General features: G+C 41.3%; 1 protein-coding gene across 2 annotated transcripts in view; it reads left to right on the top strand.

Annotated features, from left to right (window-relative positions):
- Window positions 1–18,490, top strand: part of rfc5 (replication factor C (activator 1) 5) — a 42,831-nt gene that overhangs the window by 2,441 nt on the left and 21,900 nt on the right. The window contains exons 1-4 of one of the 2 annotated variants that reach the window (XM_078421756.1): window positions 728–829; window positions 1,463–1,527; window positions 13,931–14,067; window positions 18,311–18,390. In XM_078421756.1, coding sequence (XP_078277882.1) covers window positions 14,056–14,067; window positions 18,311–18,390 — 92 coding nt within the window. In that variant the 5' untranslated portion in view covers window positions 728–829; window positions 1,463–1,527; window positions 13,931–14,055. Of the gene's footprint in view, window positions 1–727; window positions 830–1,462; window positions 1,528–13,930; window positions 14,068–18,310; window positions 18,391–18,490 lie in introns of those variants that run through there. The other variant, XM_078421755.1, reaches the window with a different exon arrangement.

Raw genomic sequence — 18,490 nt, 5'->3', positions numbered from 1 at the left:
CACCTGCCTGTTGCAGCTGCTTTGCAGTGGAGGGTTTCGACCACAGGTGTCAGGCACGGAGGCGCCAGTGACGTGGTAATGGTCTGGCCAGACCATTCTGTCCTTATCATCAGGTGTCCATACCCCTCTTAACAGCATCGCAGTAACTCCGTTTGTCTTTGTGTTAGTAGTGTCTGTCTTTGTGTGAGCGTTTGCCTTTAAATGTAGTGAAATGCTTGTGTATGTGTTTGCTTCATTGATCAAAATAAATGAATGAAAAGAGTTCTCATAGTGCAGTGCCTGTGTCAGCGTTTTATTTCATTGGTCAAAATGAATGAGACTAGAATTGTTGAATGAAATGCCATGATAAAGTACTTAAAAACACAATAAATTCAGATTTTTTTTTTTAAATCACCAAAATCAACTTTATTACAACAAACTATATTCCTATGAAAGACGGATAACTACATGCCAAAATCTTTTTTTAAACACGGACACTTCAAACGATTACAAAATATGCCTAAAAGTTTCACTGGCCAGACCTTGCTGTCGGTTTGTTCAAGTGTCCACCCACCTTTGACAACATCGCGGTCTCCGCCCCCATTCCACACCTGGCTGTTGCAGCTGCACTTCTGTCAGCTGTCAAAACGGGTTTTGACAGTTCCTGTCGGACCTTGTCTTCTCCTGATCCAGGTACCTGTCTCCGGTTGATGCTGGTAGTCGACAATGAAATTCATCCATCCTCAGTACCGGCGACAACCTAGCAAAACTGGGGACAGCATGCGACAGTGCCCGCAATAAGCTATGATACCTGGCGACAAGCCAGCTGTCGCCAAGAAATTTCTAGCAGGTAAATTTTTCCGTGATGCGCTGAGATCCGCTACGATTCATTGAAGACTCCTCACGATCATGCCCGCGACACCCCGGCGAACGTTTGGCGACAGCCTAGTCGCCGGCAGTCACCTTAAAATCGCCTAACTGGGACAGGCCCTTAATCCTCCTGAATGCACTTTAAAATCATGAATACATTCTCTTTTGGTAATTCATATATGGTCTAAGATGTCACAACTCACATGGCTCAATCTCTTGCCTTTCATGGTTTTCTCAGTAAAAACATGAGAAATACTCACTTTTTAGTAACTCCCCCATCTCTTGTGGCTGTAGACAAAAAAAACTATTTGAATAAATTATATCAGCAGCACTAACATAAAATGATAAAATTGAAGTAATTTTCAAATAATCGCTCAAAACTGAAAATAATTTTAAATATTTGTGATCTTGTGGAGCCTTTCATTGGCATTTTGCAAACTCTTTTAGACATGCCTTACTATTTATAGTAACATTTTGCTAAATGCACAAGCACTTGTTTTTGAAATAACTGCATGCCTGTATTCCTGAATAACTATTCTCTAGAATCATGACCACAGCAAAATCATTTTTGCTTATTTGAAAGCAATATCAATGTAATTCCAATCTGTTCCAGGGTGGAAAAGTACCGGCCGCAGACCTTGGATGATCTAATTTCTCACCAAGATATCCTTAACACAAGTGAGTTTATTTCATGGTGCAATATTTCACTAGCTGCTCTCTTTCTTTGTCAGAATAAACTAATTACAATTTTTAGATATATTTTTGTATAATGCAGTAAACCATAATTTCTTATGATGGGTATTGATTATTAAAATGTTGCATTACTATTGATGTTCCTTGTACGGTTTCGAAGTGCTGGAATACGTAGCAAATTAGGCATCGTCTGCAGAGGGGGAAACAATTGTAGTTTGAGGTCAGGTTCCTCTGAAATTAAACATGTTTTAAGATGCAGAGTAGTGAAATAGAGTAGAGATAACAATGAGAATGTTTGATAGGATGTGGACTGAGAGACTGAATAAACCTGGGTAGTAGTTCTAGCTGAGAGGGAGTATTATAGAGTCATACAGCACGAAACACGCCCATTGGCTCAGCTTACCCATGCCAACCAAGGTGCCCCATTTACACGGGTCCCACCTGCCTGTGATTGCCACATCTATATACTAAAACTCTCGTTTGTTTGTTCCTGAACTACAGCCAAAACGGTACACGATAGCGCAACAATTTTAGGCCCACCTTACTCACCGTCGTCCCTTTGGTGCTAATGGAAGAGGTTTTATTGAAATCGGTGTTATATATTTAAAGTTATTCACATTTTAAAGTTTACATCTATTTCCAAGTGAGGGAGGGGCTTCGAGGGAGGGGGGGGGGAGGGAAGATAAGGGGGGTTGAGGGGGATGAGTAGGGGGGGAGGGGAAGGAGGAAGGGGAGGGGAGAAGGGAGGGGGGATCGAGGGGAGTGGAGGGAGAGGGGGCAAGGGAGTGGGGAGGAGGGTGGAAGGGGGGGAGAGGGGAAGAGGAGGGGGGAAGGAGAGGGTGCTGCACCAATGCAGGAGAGGTTTGGGCCCAACGGGTCCACTTGGTCTAGTATCCCTCTAAAGCTCACCTATCATTGTGTCTGTCCAAATATCTTTTAAACCTTGTTTTAGTTTCTGTCTCCTGCAGCTCATTCCATATACCCACCGCTCTCTGAGTGAAAAAGTTGCCCCTCAGATTCCTTTTCCCTCTCATCTTAAACCAATGTCCTCTGGTTCTTGATTCCTACTCTGGGTGCAAGACTCTTTGCATCATCACGTATTCCCCTCATGATTTTATACAGGTGTTCCTCAGCTTATGATGGGGTTCCGTTCCAAGAAACCCATAAAAAAAACGAGAATATTGTAAGACGAAATGCATTTAATACACCTGATCACGTGGCCGGAAGCGAGCTGCGGCTCGCTACAGGTTGCTGCAGTTTGCACCATCGCAAACTCGAAATATCGCAAGTCAAAGCATCGTAAGCCGGGAGCACCTGTACTCTACAAGATCTCCTCTCATCCTCCTCGCTCCAATGAGTACCGTCCTAGCCTGCCCAACCTATCCCTTGCATCTCAGGCCCTCGAGTCCTGGGAACATCCTCGTAAATCTTCCCTATGCTCTTTCCAGCATATAAACATCCTTCCTATAACAGGGTGACCTAAACCGAACACAGTACTCCAACTGTGGCCTCACCAATGCAGTAATATAACATCCCAATTTATATACTCAATACCCTGACTGATAAAGGCCAATGTGCTAAAAGTCGCCTTGACCAACTTATCTACCTGTGACGCCAATTTCAAGGAATTATGTCCCTGCACTCATAGATCGCTCTGCTCAGAGCCCTGCCATTTACTGTGAGGGTCCTGCTCTGGTTAGACTTACCAAAATGCAACACCTCATGTGTATCTGCATTCAACTCCATTAACCATTCCTCTGCCCACTTGCCTAAACGATCTGTGTCCTGCAGTAACCTTTGATAAGTATCTTCGCTATCTACAATGCCATCCACTTTAGTGTCATCTGCAAACTTACTAATCATTCCTGTGTGTTCTCATCCAAATCGTTGATTTAAAACACAAACAACAATGTGTCCTGCACCGATCTTTGAGGCACACTGCTATTCACAGGCCTCCATCCCGAAAAACAACTTTCCACCATCACCCTCTGCTTGCTTCCATGAAGCCAATTTTCTCTCTTTGAGAGCCTATTCTCTCTTTGGATCCCATGCGATCTGACCTTCCAAAGTAGCCTAACGTGGAACCTTTTCAAATACCTAGCCGAAATCCTTATAGATAACATCTACAGCTCTGCCCTAATCAACCTTTTTGGTTATATCTTCAAAAGACTCAATCAGATTTGTGAGACATGATCTCCCATGTACAAAACCACGCTGACGATCCCTAATGAGCTCTCGTCTATCTAAATGCATGTCTATCTTATAATAATAATAATAATAATGTATTACATTTATATAGCGCTTTTCATACACTCAAAGACGCTTTACAGGGATTTAAAGAACATAGGGAAGTGAATAAATAGATAAATAAGTAAACGAACAGAGAAAGGAGACAGAAGGTGAGGTGACCTTCAGTGGTTGAAGGCAGTACTGAACAGGTGAGACTTCAGTGATGTTTTCAATGTGGTGAGTGAGGAGGAGTCTCTGACGGTTTGGGGTAGTGAGTTCCATAGGGTGGGAGCAGCGATGGAGAAAGCCCTGTCCCCCCCAGGATCAGGATGGGGGGGGGATAGGAGATTGGCAGCAGCAGAGCGGAGGGTGCAGGTGGGAGTGTGCCTGTGGAGGAGGTCAGTCAGGTAGGATGGGGCCAGGTTATGGAGGGCTTTGTAGGTCATGAGGAGGATTTTGTACTGGATTCTCTGGGGGATGGGGAGCCAGTGGAGTTTGTAAAGGACGGGGGTGATATGGTCACGGATCGGGGTGTGGGTGAGTAGACGGGCAGCGGAGTTTTGAATGTATTGAAGTTTACTGATAATTTTTGAGGGTGCGCCATAGAGGAGGCTGTTGCAGTAGTCCAGACGGGAGGTGATGAAGGCGTGGATGAGGGTTTCTGCAGCTGTGGAGGAGAGGGATGGACGGAGACGGGCAATGTTTTTGAGGTGGAAGAAAGTTGTCTTTGTGATGTGTTTGATGTGTTTGTCGAAGGAGAGGGTTTGATCAAAGATGATTCCAAGATTCCGGATGTGAGGGGAGGTGAATACTGGGAGACCATCAATATTGAGGATGAAGTTTTGGGTGGATTTGGTGAGCGTTTTTGGACCAATGATGATGATTTCAGATTTGTTGCAGTTGAGTTTGAGGAAATTTGATTGAAGCCAAGATTTTATTTCAGTGATGCAGTTTGTCAGTGTAGAGTGTGTGGTGGTGGAGATTGATTTGGTCCTCGGAATACTCTAACTTTCTGACCTCAGATGTTAGTTTCACTGGCCTACAGTTTCCAGGCTTTTCCTTGCAGCCCTTAAAAAGAGGCATAACATTTGCCACCCTCCTGTCTTCATATCATATCATATCATATATATACAGCCGGAAACAGGCCTTTTCGGCCCACCAAGTCCACGCCGCCCAGCGATCCCCGTACATTAACACTATCCTACACCCACTAGGGACAATTTTTACATTTACCCAGTCAATTAACCTACATACCTGTACGTCTTTGGAGTGTGGGAGGAAACCGAAGATCTCGGAGAAAACCCACGCAGGTCACGGGGAGAACGTACAAACTCCTTACAGTGCAGCATCCGTAGTCAGGATCGAACCTGAGTCTCCGGCGCTGCATTCGCTGTAAAGCAGCAACTCTACCGCTGCGCTACCGAGCTAGATAGAGCTCTTAAGGATAGCGGAGTCAGGGGGTATGGGGAGAAGGCAGGAACGTGGTATTGATTGAGAATGATCAGCCATGATGACATTGAATGGTGATGCTGGCATTCCTGCACCTATTGTCTATTGTCTGTTGCCAGGTTAAGTTAAAGGGAATGGAGTATGGAAATGTTTTAACAAAATCAAAACTTAAGAATATCAAAGATGTCAAAGTGCCACAGTGCTTTAAAATATATGCCACAGATTAATATGTTACAAATTTTGCCTTTTCTGTTTCAATTTTTCCAATCTCACCAAGTCAATTCTTTGCAGTTTTTATGATTGTGCTTGGCTTTTCGCACAGTCTTCCGGCAGCTCACCTGTATTTAATGCTAACTCGTATCTCTCAGCCAGGGCACCTGCAATTTCTTCTCTAGCAGAGTTCCCACAGTGAACTCAGATATATCTGATCAGGCCCAAGAGATTTGTCTACCTTCACACGCATCAGGATGTTCAGCACCTGCTCCACCATATACTGACTGCCCTCAAGATGCTTCCATTGGCTGGTTAATCACAGCTGATTTTTCTAGATACTAATTAAAAGATGTATAAAAACAGAAAAAGGAAACAAAAAGTACGTGGTGAACTACAACACACTGTAACTGCTCAATTACCATAACCTCATCACTGCACAAAGGAAATGTCAGATTGAAATTTGAGTTGTTTTTAATGAGGCCCCAAGTTATCACCTTTTTAAGCCCCTGCATCTATGTGAGAAGTTTCTGAATGGTCATTAATAATCTAAAACTTGGCTTTATTATAATGTCAGACTGGCTTTGGGTAATGGTAATATTAACCCACATTTCTAATATTACACGAAATATAAAACCCTAATAAAAGTTCAGGGGGGATTTGGTTATCTGCATGTGTAATGAGTCATTAGTCTTTGACGTATATGCTTTCCCTCAAGCACAAGATGAAAAGATGGCCTTTTAAGAATAATCTATAGAACCTTGCGCTATATTTTTGTTATTTTAAATCACAAATTATGGAACTTAAGAATTCTTAATCCTCAGTATCTTTTTTTAACCACAATGTTACTTAGTGCAAGTGTTGTTTATCTTCTAGCTGCATTGCACAAAATGAACCTGGAATTAATTGTTTTTTTGAACCCTGTGATTCTGAAGAGTTGATTTATATTGATTGGAAAGCTCAGATAGAATCTGAAATCTAAGATAATGAATGAAAAGCCATTTGGTTTTCTGTAACACCTTACGCAATGGTGAGACTATAGCTTAACAGACTTTGCAGTGAAAAAGATTGTAACATGGAGAAAATGGAACGTAGAATACTACACCAAGGAACGGCCATTCAGCCAGCAATATATCTACTGATTTATGAGGCAATAATCGACTGGTTATAAACTCGTCTGGCTGTATATTATCCATATCCCTATAATATCCATATAATAGATTGAAATTAAACTAGTAAGAAATGTAAAAGCAAGCAGTAAGAGCTTCTACAGGTGTATAAAGTGACCATAGCTGATTGGGCCCTTGCCTGGTAATAATGATATAGTAAGGAACAGGGAATAATTGGGCAAGAAGGTAGTAGTACAGCAGCACAACAATGAGTGCTACTGCCTTACACCTCTAAGAACGTGGGTTTGATCTTGGGTGCTGTTTGTGGTTTTTGCATATTCTCCCCACGACTTGCTGAGTTTTCTGTGGTGGTGCATTGATATGGGGTCATACAACATGGAAAAGGGCACTTCGGCTCAACTCGTCCGTGTAGACCAAGATGCCTCATTTCCATAAGCCTGGATTGCATGCCCCTTTATTCGGAGGCTGTGCCCTCTTGTCCTGGACTCTCCCATTACTGGAAACATGATCTCCACATCCACTCTATCTGAGGCTTTTATCATTCAGTAGGTTTCAATGAGATCCACTTAATGGAGTTCAATTGTATTTTTGTATGGATGCTTCATCAAAGCGCAGGAGTGCAAATGTAAAACTTTGATTTGACAATTCAAGAATCAGTCATTTAGATCATATCAGCGGCAGCGAGTTTATTTTAGCTAAGTTGAATGAATGAAGCCCGTGCGTGGTGAGTATGTAGTTGAGTGCAATGTTATCAATTGTGTTTAGGGACTTTTCTGGGAATATTTTACCATGTAAAAGTATGCTTTAAAGTTTGCAGTTTAGAGATCTGTAGCTCATAGAATTTTTTTCCTGAAAGTGCTAAGCAAGGCAATGTAAAATCTAATGGTCTTGACCTATTGCCTTGCGATTAGAGTTTGTAAGCATAGCCTATCAGCCTCAAATTCTTATTTTCGTGAAATAACATCTTAATCATACAATGTCCGAAGAAGGGTCTCGACCCGAATCGTTATCCATTCCTTCTCTCCAGAGATGCTGCCTGTCCCGCTGAGTTACTCCAGCATTTTGTGTCTATCTTCGATTTAAACCAGCATTTGCAGTTCTTTCCTAACCATACAATGTACCTATTATGTTAATTAGTACAACATTTTTATAGTAACCTTGTTAGGCTTTCCTGTTTCTAAAATAACCAGAATTCTTTAGGTATATATTGAATAAGTTATACTAGTTATCCTATAAGAAAATAACTGCAGATGCTGGTACAAATCGATTTATTCACAAAATGCTGGAGTAACTCAGCAGGTCAGGCAGCATCTCGGGAGAGAAGGAATGGGTGACGTTTCGGGTCGAGACCCTTCTTCAGACAGAGTTATCCTACACTGCATCCTGCCCTGAACCTTGGTGTATTTTACCATGCAAGGTGAAAACTTGGTGCCTAACAATTCAACAGTGAAAGGTGGGCAAAAAAATAACACTGTTGTAAAATAGGAGCCTAATAGGTCAACAGAATTCCCCAAAGCGATGAATAGTTGTCTTATCATTATTGAATACTTGTAGCAATGGAGTCTTCAACTCATCATCGCTGGCAAAAAATAATGGTCATTTAACTGTAGATAGCCCTACAATTGAAGTGATTGATGAATAAGGAATCTGCATAAATCCTTTGTAAAATAAAATATTAATGGAATATCAGTGGTTGGAGAGCGCTCCAATGAATCATCTCATTGCCTGTGAAGTTGTTTGAGATATTTATTGAACTGGTATGCTTTTGGTTGAGAAGGCTTTTTTACTTAAATTCCAAGGTGCTGGAGGAATAATGACATAGTTCAAGATGGTATGTGACTTGGAGACTTGATGGTGTTGCCATGCAGTTGTTGTCCCAGGATTCGGAGGTGACTTACAACAAGCCTTCAAAGGTTTGCTGCAGTGCAACTTATACTGAAGTTCGAGTATATCAGTAGTGGAGGAAGTGAATATTTTAACAAGAGGATAAGTTGCCATTTAAGTAGGTTGCATAAGCCTGGATTGTATGGAGCTACTTGATTGTTGTTGGAATTGCAATCATCCAGGCATGTGGGAAGTATAACATCACATTCTTTACGTGCCTTGGAGATGGTAAAAGTTATGGGAGTTGGGTTGTGAATCGTTCTCTACGGAATATACAGCCTCCAGCGTGCTCTTGTGGCAACCTGATGGAGGCTGCGAATTCTGCAGAGAATGATTAATTAGAGGACTTCTGTGACCAAAGGGTACTGTGGGGGGGGGGGGGGGGGCTCGAGTAATCTAGGACACTGAGGAAGATTTCATTTTGTGATGTTTTAATAAAGTTATTTAGAGACAAATAAAAAATACACAATGTGAGTGCATGGAGCCAAAACAAAAAATATGCAGCCAGTTCATTTAAGATTCTCATCATTGATGACCCCATGCAATCTTGATTGTGCTGGTTTTGTTAGAAGTGTGGCACTTGTGTGTCTGAATATTACTGGATAGTCACCTGACTGAGACTAAATGCTATCCAGGTCTTACTCCATGTGGACACTGCTGCTTCTTTCGTGCTTTGCATATTGAAAGAGTTCTCCAGTTGTCAGCAGTGAAGCAATGCTGATGGTTATGCTTTGGGCATGACCATGAAGAACAATTGTAATGATGTCCTGGGACTGAACTGCTTGCCTATCAACAACCACAACAATCTTCATTTGTGTTCTGCCTGATTCAAGCCTATGAAGAGTCTTTGCCCAGATTTCCATTGAATTCAAATTGAGCTCAATAGTCAATAGTCGTTTATTTGTCACATACACATAAATGTGTAGTGAAATGAAACATTACCCGCAGTTCAACAATAAGACCAATAAGAATAATCAATAAAGATGCAATAACACATACAATCATAAACTAACACCAAACAAAAAAAAAGAAACATCCATCACAGTGAGTCTCCTCCAGTCCCTCCTCACTGTGATGGAAGGCCAGAATGTCTTTTTCTCTTCCCTGCCGTCTTCTCCCGCGGTCAGGCTGTTGGAGTTGCCACGTCGGGGCGGTCGGGGCTCCCGACATTGAAGCCCCCACCGGCGGAGAAAATCCCGCGGCCTATTTCAGGCCGCGCCGGGTGGTGAAAGGTCCGCGGCGGGCCGACCCAAGCCCCGCGATTCGGGGCGGGCGAAGACGCTGCCGCTGCCGGTGCTCCCGATGTCGGCCCCCATCCAGGGGCCTGCGGGCTTCCGACGTCCACGCAGCCCGCGCCGGAGCCTCCGGAGACGAGAGCTGGGCTCTATGATACCTCACTCTATTCAATGCTATCTTTATGTCAAGTGCTAATATTCTCTCCTCCCAAGGGAATGCAGTTCCTTCCCACTCAGTTATTTTATTTATGTTTAGGCCAAGCAATAATAAAATGTAACTGTCTTGACAAAAACCCAGTGGATAACTGGTTATTGGTCATTAGATGCCATTTTACAGTATTGTTAGCAAAGTCTTTTTTTCAATTTCTGATTGTGTGCCGATTGGATTTGGATATTCTCACACATCAGATCTTTTTTTAAAATATTTATTTATTTTTATTTTTACAGAATTTTTTAGAAAACAAGCCCTCCCACCCTTCCCCCCACCCCCCCCCCCCCCCCTTATACTAACCCCAAATAAGAAAAAGAAGAAGAAAAGAAAAGAAGATTAAAGATTGCCTGGGTGTTGGGGGTCCTGCACACGCCCCATGGAATTCCAAACAGAATAAACTGTATATATATGTACATCTCTCCCAAAAGAACCACTGAGAATATGAACAATTCTTCTATATATATAGGCCCCTCTTTTGTAGATAAGGACGCCAGATATTTTAAAAAGTATCATATTTGTTCCTTAAGTTATAAGTAATTTTTTCAAGTGGGATACAGTTAGAAATTTCATTATTCCAAAGGTCCATACTTAAATAGGAATCTGATTTCCAAGTAACTGCGATAGTTTTTTTGGCTACTGCTAATGCAATTTTTATAAATTCTTTCTGATATTTATTCATTTAAAGTTGTGGTCTTATTCCTTCAACATCACCCAATAACAAAAATCTTGGGTTGTGTGGAAGTTGTATTCCGATAATCTGTTCTAGAAAACTTCTTAAGTTTGTCCAAAAAGGTTGTATTTTTGAACAGGACCAAGTAAAATGAAAAAAAGTACCAATTTCTTGATTGCACCGAAAACATTGGTCAGATAAACTTGAATTTATTCTCTTTAATTTTTGTGGTGTGATATATAATTGATGCAGAAAGTTATATTGTACTAGTCTAAACCGAACATTTATTGTATTTTTCATACTGTCAAGGCATAGTTTTGACCAATTTGTTCCATCAATATTAATATTCAAATCCGTTTCCCATTTTCGCCTTGATATATGAATTCCTTGCTTAGGGGGCTTTTTTTGAATTAGATTATATATAATAGAAGTAATTTTTTTAATTTGTCCTTTTTGAATTAGGTTTTCAATTTCCTTAGATTTCGGCAATAACATTGTTTGACCCAATTTATCTTTTAAATAAGTTCTTAATTGAAAGTAACAGAAAAAAGAATTATTTGATATATGATATTTATTTTTCAATTATTCAAATGACATCAATATACCTTTTTCAAAGTAATCACCTATATATCTAATCCCTTTTTGATGCCACCTATATAGAAGCTGATTATCCATTGTAAAAGGTATCAATCTATTTTGAATCAAAGTAGTCTTTCCTAATAAAGATTTTTTTGTTTCATCCTCAAAATTTACCTTATTCCATAATCCGATCAAGTATTTTAATAATGGAGATTCTTTCAGTCCCCGTATCAATTTAGGTTCCCATTTATATATAAAGTCGTCTGGTATATTTTCTCCTATTTTGTCTAGTTCTGAAGATGTTTGCTCTGATCTGGTGATTGCTGGATTGTTTAGCTTACTCTAACAATGTTTTCCAATGTTGAGTGTGCATCTAACGTGTTATAATTAATATTTGTTTCTAGACTAGTTTTGTGGTGTTCTGTTCGGTTTACACGAGTGACCCTGAGTTTCCAAATGCCTGTGACTTTAATACTTCATCTTGGTCCTACAGTGACCACTGTCTTCAACCTCTTACACAGTTCTAACAGCCCAATGTAAGCTCGAGAACAAAGCTTCATAATCAGCAAAACAAGCTTTGTATTTCACATTTCTCGCTTTCAATACTTTTTTTGTAATTTAAGACAATTATTTGCCTTCTCCATTACATTCCTTCTCCGCACAACCTTCCTCTTGTTACTCGCTTACTCCATTACAGACCTTTCATTTTATTCTTGATATTTAATTTCTCCTGTCTTCCATTCCATCAAATACTCCTTGATAGTCATTGCCCCCTTCCCACAATTTTTCTACAAGGGACTTATTTGATCTAAACTTTTCTGATAAAAGATCATAACTTGAAATATTGATTCAGTTGTGCTCTGTACATTTGCTGTCTGACCTGTGTTTGTGTTAATATAAGAAATAGGAGCAGTAGGATTTGACAGAGCTCCATTTTGTTCTAAAATTGGCTGATTTGAACGGTCTAAACTTCACTTTCCTGCCTGTTCCCCATAACGTGACTTCCAATGTCTGCACAGATTTTGGGTGTGGTATTTTACAAGGGACATTACCAAAGTCTGAAGAAGGGTCTCGACCCGAAACGTCATCCATTCCTTCTCTCCCGAGATGCTGCCTGACCTGCTGAGTTACTCCAGCATTTTGTGAATAAATCGATTTGTACCAGCATCTGCAGTTATTTTCTTATACCAAATGTTGAGTGGTGCTAATCATACAGCGTGGAAACAGGCCCTTCGGCTCAACTTCCCACACCGACATGTCCCATCTACATTAGTTCCACCTACCTAAGTCTGACCCATATCCCTCTAAACTTATCCTATCTATGTACCTGTCAAAATATTTCTTAAATGTTGCGATAGTACCTGCCTTAACTACCTCTTCTGGCAGCTCGTTCCATACTTTGAGTAATCCTTCCTTCCACCATCCTTTGAGTAAAACAAAAGTTACCTCTCGGATTATACCTCTATTTAATCTTTTCCCACTTACCTTAAATATATGTCCTCTGGTTCTCCGTTCCCCTAATCTGAGCAAGAGACTGAGCGTTCACCCGATTTATTCCACTCATGATTTTGTACACCTCTATAAAATCGCCCCTTATCTTCCTGCGCTCCAAGGAATAGAGCCCAAGCCTGCTTAACCTCTCCCTATAGCTCAGACCGTCGAGTCCTGGCAACAACCTCATGAATCTTCTCTGCACCCTTTCCAACTTGACAACATCTTTCCAATGACATGGTGTCCAAAACTGAACACTATATTGTAGCGGGTGAGTGTACGAACCCGGAATAAGGTGAGGTGCCAGGTGAATTCCGCAAGGGTTGTTTAATTCACTCAAAACCACTACCGCTCGCTTCAGTGGGAGACTGAAGACTGAAGCCTCGCGCCAAAAACCCCTGTATGGAAACCCCGTAGCCGGTCCGTTTCGTGCCTCCGGTTCTGGTGGGGAGGGGTGGGGGAGCTCCTGTGGCAGCTCCCAAAGGTTAGGCCACTGATCAAACCCCTCGGCACTGTGATGGACAGGTCCTGGGATGGCCCAGGCTATGGGGTCTCCATACAGGGGTTTTTGGTGCGAGGCTTCAGTCTTCAGTCTCAAAGCAAACGGTAGTTGTTTTGAGTTAATTAAACAAACCTTGTGGAATTCACCTGGCTCCTCGCCTTATGCTGGGTTTGTACAATCGCCCGCAACAATATTCTAAATGTGGCCTCACCAATATGGAATGGAATACTTTATTGTCACATGTGACAAGGCATAGTGAAATTCTTTGCTTGCATACCCAATGTTCACAAATAGCGGCCACCTACAGTGCTGACAAAGTTACAAAGCACACCGGCTCCTCCTTTTGTTCTCTCCCCGACCCCCCACGCCGGGTCCTCTTGTCCTTTGTCCTCCCTCCCTCCCCATTGCCCCAAATGGATGGCAGTCCTCCACGCTCTCATCGGCCGTCGATCATGCCCTCATCAACCCTTTTGGTCATATCTTCAAAACACACAATCAGATTCATGAGACCTGACCTCACACGTACAAAACTATGCTGACTATCCCTAATCAACCTTTGTCCATCTAAATGCATGTATAAACTAAATATGAGCAGGAGTTGGACTTGACAGCAAGATTTGATAATCTACAAATGGTTTGCTTTAAAAGGTAAAATATTTGTAAATGATGAATAGTTTAATTTCCAAAAATTCCAAATTCATTTTAACGGTAGCCTATTTTACATATGAACCTGTATTTATCAATACAAGCTCAGATTACACACTTAAAATGAAATACTTTGGGCTTGTTTCGTTACAGTTCAGCGATTTATCAGTGAAGACCGCCTCCCTCACCTACTGTTCTATGGACCACCAGGAACTGGGAAAACATCTACTATTTTGGCCTGTGCCAAACAACTTTATAAGAACAAAGAGTTGAACTCCATGGTTTTAGAGGTAACAATTAGAGGTTTAAGAGGTAACAGGATGTTATGCTGAGGCTCCATAAGGCACTGGTCAGGCCACATTTGGAGTATTGTGAGCAATTCTGGGCACCATATCTGAGGAAGGATGTGCTGGCCCTGGAGAGGATCCAGAGGAGTTTTACAAGATGAGCGTTTGATGGCACTGGGCCTGTACTCGCTGGAGTTTAGAAGAATGAGGGGGGGACTTCATTGAAACGTACCAAATAATAAAAGGCTTGGATAGAGTGGATGTGGAGAAGATATTTCCACTTGTGGGAGAGTCTAGGACTAGCGGTCATAGCCTCAGAATTAAAGGATGTTCCTTTAGGAAGGAGATGAGATGGAATTTCTTTAGTCAGAGAGTAGTGAATCTGTGGAATTCTTGATTAGTACGGGTGTCAGGGGTTATGGAGAGAAGGCAAGAGGAAGGAGTTAGGAGGGAGAGATAGATCAGCCATGATTGAATGGTGGAGTAGACTTGATGGGCCGAATGGCCTAATTCTGCTCCTATTACTTATGATCTTATGACAATTAATGTTTTTTGGAATGTTAAAATGCTGTAGTGAGGCCTTCCAACTTAATAATATCTTGCAGTTGTAGTTTCCCATTGAGAAGCTTTTATTTTAAGGATGCATTAAAGGTAGGTGATGATTAACTAATATTTTTCAAAACAGCCGACAGTGGTATTCAAAGCAGTTTTCAGAGGATTCCCCAAGGGTTAGTACTAGGTCGCCTTTTAATAGCATTAATAAGAACATAAATAAGAGTAGCAGTGCAGGTGCTCCTCAACGTACGTTCCGATAAACCCATTGTAAACTGAAAATATCGTAAGTCGAAATGCATTTAATACACCTGGTCACGTGGCCGGAAGCAAGCTGTGGCTCGCTGCCGTTGCCCAGAGTATGCACCGCCGTAAAGTCGAAATATCGTAAATCAAAGCATCGTAAGTCGGGGAGCATCTGTAGTCCATTGGGCCCTTCGATCATATCATATCATATCATATCATATCATATCATATACATACAGCCGGAAACAGGCCTTTTCGGCCCTCCAAGTCCGTGCCGCCCAGTGATCCCCGTACATTAACACTATCCTACACCCACTAGGGACAATTTTTACATTTACCCAGCCAATTAATCTACATATCCTTCTCACCATTCAGTATTATTGTGGCTGATTTTCATCTCAATACCATTTTCTTGCCATATCTCGTACCTTTAATATCCAAAAATCTATTGATCTGGGTTTTGATCTCAACCCTTCTTGAATAACCCTCAGCCACAGGAAATATTCTCCCTGTATGCATGCATTGTGCTTTGCCCACTAGTAAATTTAGTGTGCTTCAATAATGTCACTTCTGATTCACCTACACTCTAAAGAATTGAGGCTCAGCCTACTTAATTTCTTCTCGTATGATAAACCTGCAAACCCAGGAACCAGTCTGGTGAATTTTTGCTGCACTTTCTCAAAGCAAGTGCATTCTTTTAAGGTAAGGACATCAAATTGTATACAGTACTTCAGGTGCGGTGTCACCAGGGCACTATGTAAATGTGGTGAGATTTTTATTCTTGACTCAAAAGAAATTGGGATAGCACTTGAGGATGAGTCATTTACAAAGTAACGGGAAAAGAGGAGAATGGAACTGACGGAATTGTTGTACTCGGTGCCATTATTGCATGAATGGACGTAATAGCCAACGTCTTTGTTATAATATTTTTATTACTGTGATAACATTTCCTTTAGAACAGAGAGGATTGGAGGCCCAGGATCGTGTTGCTTACTTGTCACTTTAATCAAATAATCAGGAAATCTGGAGCAATCAGAAATGTTAACAGTTCTTGACTTTTAAAAATTCTTAAAACACTGGCACGTATTTCTCATTGATTTTGAAACAAACCAAACCTCTGTGAAGTTTTCAATATGGTGAAATGTTCTGATCAGTGCAGATTTAGCTTGAGTTGGTGAAGGCATGTAAGATTTTATGAGAAATTATAAAGATCTTAATGATCCAACAGTTTGCATGCATACACCAACTGCACTCTCATATGAAAATCGGCATATCAGGCTGGATGTTGGATGGATGCCAATTATTTTTCAAAATACATCCAGTATCGTCAAGTATTTTGAAAGATTGTGATAGGGGTGGAGGATTATGCATTTGGAAAATTGTAAAAATACTTCAAGCGCAAATACTTTTGCCACTTTCATTTCACTGCACATCGTGTATGTGTATGTGACAAATAAATTTGACTTGACTTGACTTGACTACTTCAAGTTTTCCAAAAAAGGGCGTCAAGGTGTGGAAATAAAATTTTAATGGTAAAGTTACGTGGCGGCGCCTAACGGCAGCGGCTGACTAGCAGTCTGTCCGTCTTTTTTTTTCCCTTTTTTTGTTGTGTGTCGGTGTTGGGATGGTTTTTATATATATTTTTTTGGTTGTGTATGTGTGGGAGGGGGTGGTGGTGTGGGTGGGGGGGTGGGGGGGGACTTTTCTCTTCCTCACGGCGCGGGGTGCGGCTCGGCTGCGGGGCCTAACATCGCCCGCTGCGGCTCGGCCACTGGACTTTACATCACCCAGTGCGGCTTGGCCGCTGGACTTTACATCCCGGTGCGGCTTGGCTGCGGGGCTTAACATCGCCCGGTGCAGCTCGGCTGCGGGACTTTTCACCGCTGGTGCAGCTCGGCTGCGGGGCTTAACATCGCCCGGTGCGGCTCGGCCGCGGGGCTTAACATCGCCCGGTGCAGCTCGACTGCGGGGCTTTTCATCGCTGGTGCGGCTCGACTGCGGACTTGACATCGCCCGGTGCGGCTCGACCACGGGACTTAGCTGCGCAAGGCTTGGTCGCGGGCCTTTGGCCGCGAGACGTTTCAGCGCCCGGTGCGGGGACTGTGCGGGTCGGTCGGGGACGAGCTGTCTGTCCGTGGGCGTGGGGAAGAGAGTGGAAGTTTTGTTGCCTCCATCACAGTGAGGGGGTGTTTGGAGTCACTGTGATGGACGTTTGTGTTGGGCTTATGTGTCTTGTGTTCTTTTTTTTTTTCTATGACTGCTATGTAGTTTCGTTCGGTACTTCGGTACCGAACGACAAATAAAGCTCTGTTATAGTCCTGAGCTAAGAGTATCTGATTTTAAATCAATCCATGGTAAACAAGATTTATCATGGTCATCTCAGAGTTTTCTCACACGTATATGAAATTGCATTATTTTGTTAATTATATTAATAAATTCATATGTTTAACCACGGATCCTGGTTCTATCCAGCTTTTTGATTCTAACAAGTTTGGTGATTTTAAGCAGTCCCATGTGTGGAAAAAAAAAAATTCAAACTTGCTTTGTATTGTAAAATTTCTCATTTTCATCCTTCATTTAAACGTTTAATTTCTGTGGTGACACAATCTACATCAAGTAATCTTTGTGACACTGCAGATGATGATATTCTGGTAATCTTGGCAGTTAGAATGACCAAAAAGCATGTTGATGCAATCAGCTCTAACTATATGCCTTAGAAATAAGGACCTATATGTGGAAGAAAATGTGTAATATTTATCTCACTTTAGTAGAAAATCATACTGTTATACTATGTTATCAATAAATAAAGTAATTCTATATTCTTATGGGGGAAAAAACATATTTAAGATAATAGATTTAATTGGGAAGCAAAAAAAACTTGTGCCAGAAATCTGAAATAATACTGAAAATAGTGAAGATACTGAACAGGCTAGGCACCATCTGTGCAGAAACATATTACATTTTCAGGTTGATGAAAGCTTATTCACCTGAAGCACAAACTGTCCACTAATACTGCCTGACTAGGTCAGTATCTATATAAAAAAATAATTCCAATGCCTTTAATTTGATCCTGTGTTACTGAAATTGTTGCAAGTGAGAAGTCATAACTAATACAGTGTATGTGCTGATAAAATGGAGGTTGGTAGTGTTGCATTCAGTGGATGTTTCTTGTGATTCAAGATTTTTTAATTCCCGCTTTCAACTTACTGCCCCTTTTGGAAAAAAATAATGATTTAGTTAACGTTGTTGGAACCATATTAATGGGAGTTTAGTGATTGTGTGTTGATAATGGATTATTCAAGACCCTTTCTCAGATGCGTTAATTTATAAAACAGAATCATTTGCATTTCTATCATCCTCAGGCGGGTTAGGTGGTGAGTGTTTTAATTACCGTCTGCGTGTCAATTAAAAGGAATAGTATTAATTTCACGTTATTTTTCTTTTGCAGCTGAATGCCTCCGATGACCGAGGTATTGACACAGTACGTGGACCAATATTGAACTTTGCCAGTACCAGAACCATTTTCAAGTAAGTACTTTTTGAATTCAGTTCACAAAGAAGTCTATTTCAAGCAGCGAAGCATCAACTGTAAGATGTGAAATTATGTAGAATAATTATTTAAATCTCT

The sequence above is a fragment of the Rhinoraja longicauda genome, chromosome 25, assembly GCF_053455715.1.
Source record: "Rhinoraja longicauda isolate Sanriku21f chromosome 25, sRhiLon1.1, whole genome shotgun sequence".
NCBI lineage: Eukaryota > Metazoa > Chordata > Chondrichthyes > Rajiformes > Arhynchobatidae > Rhinoraja > Rhinoraja longicauda.
This window is presented reverse-complemented; position numbering and strand designations above follow the sequence as displayed.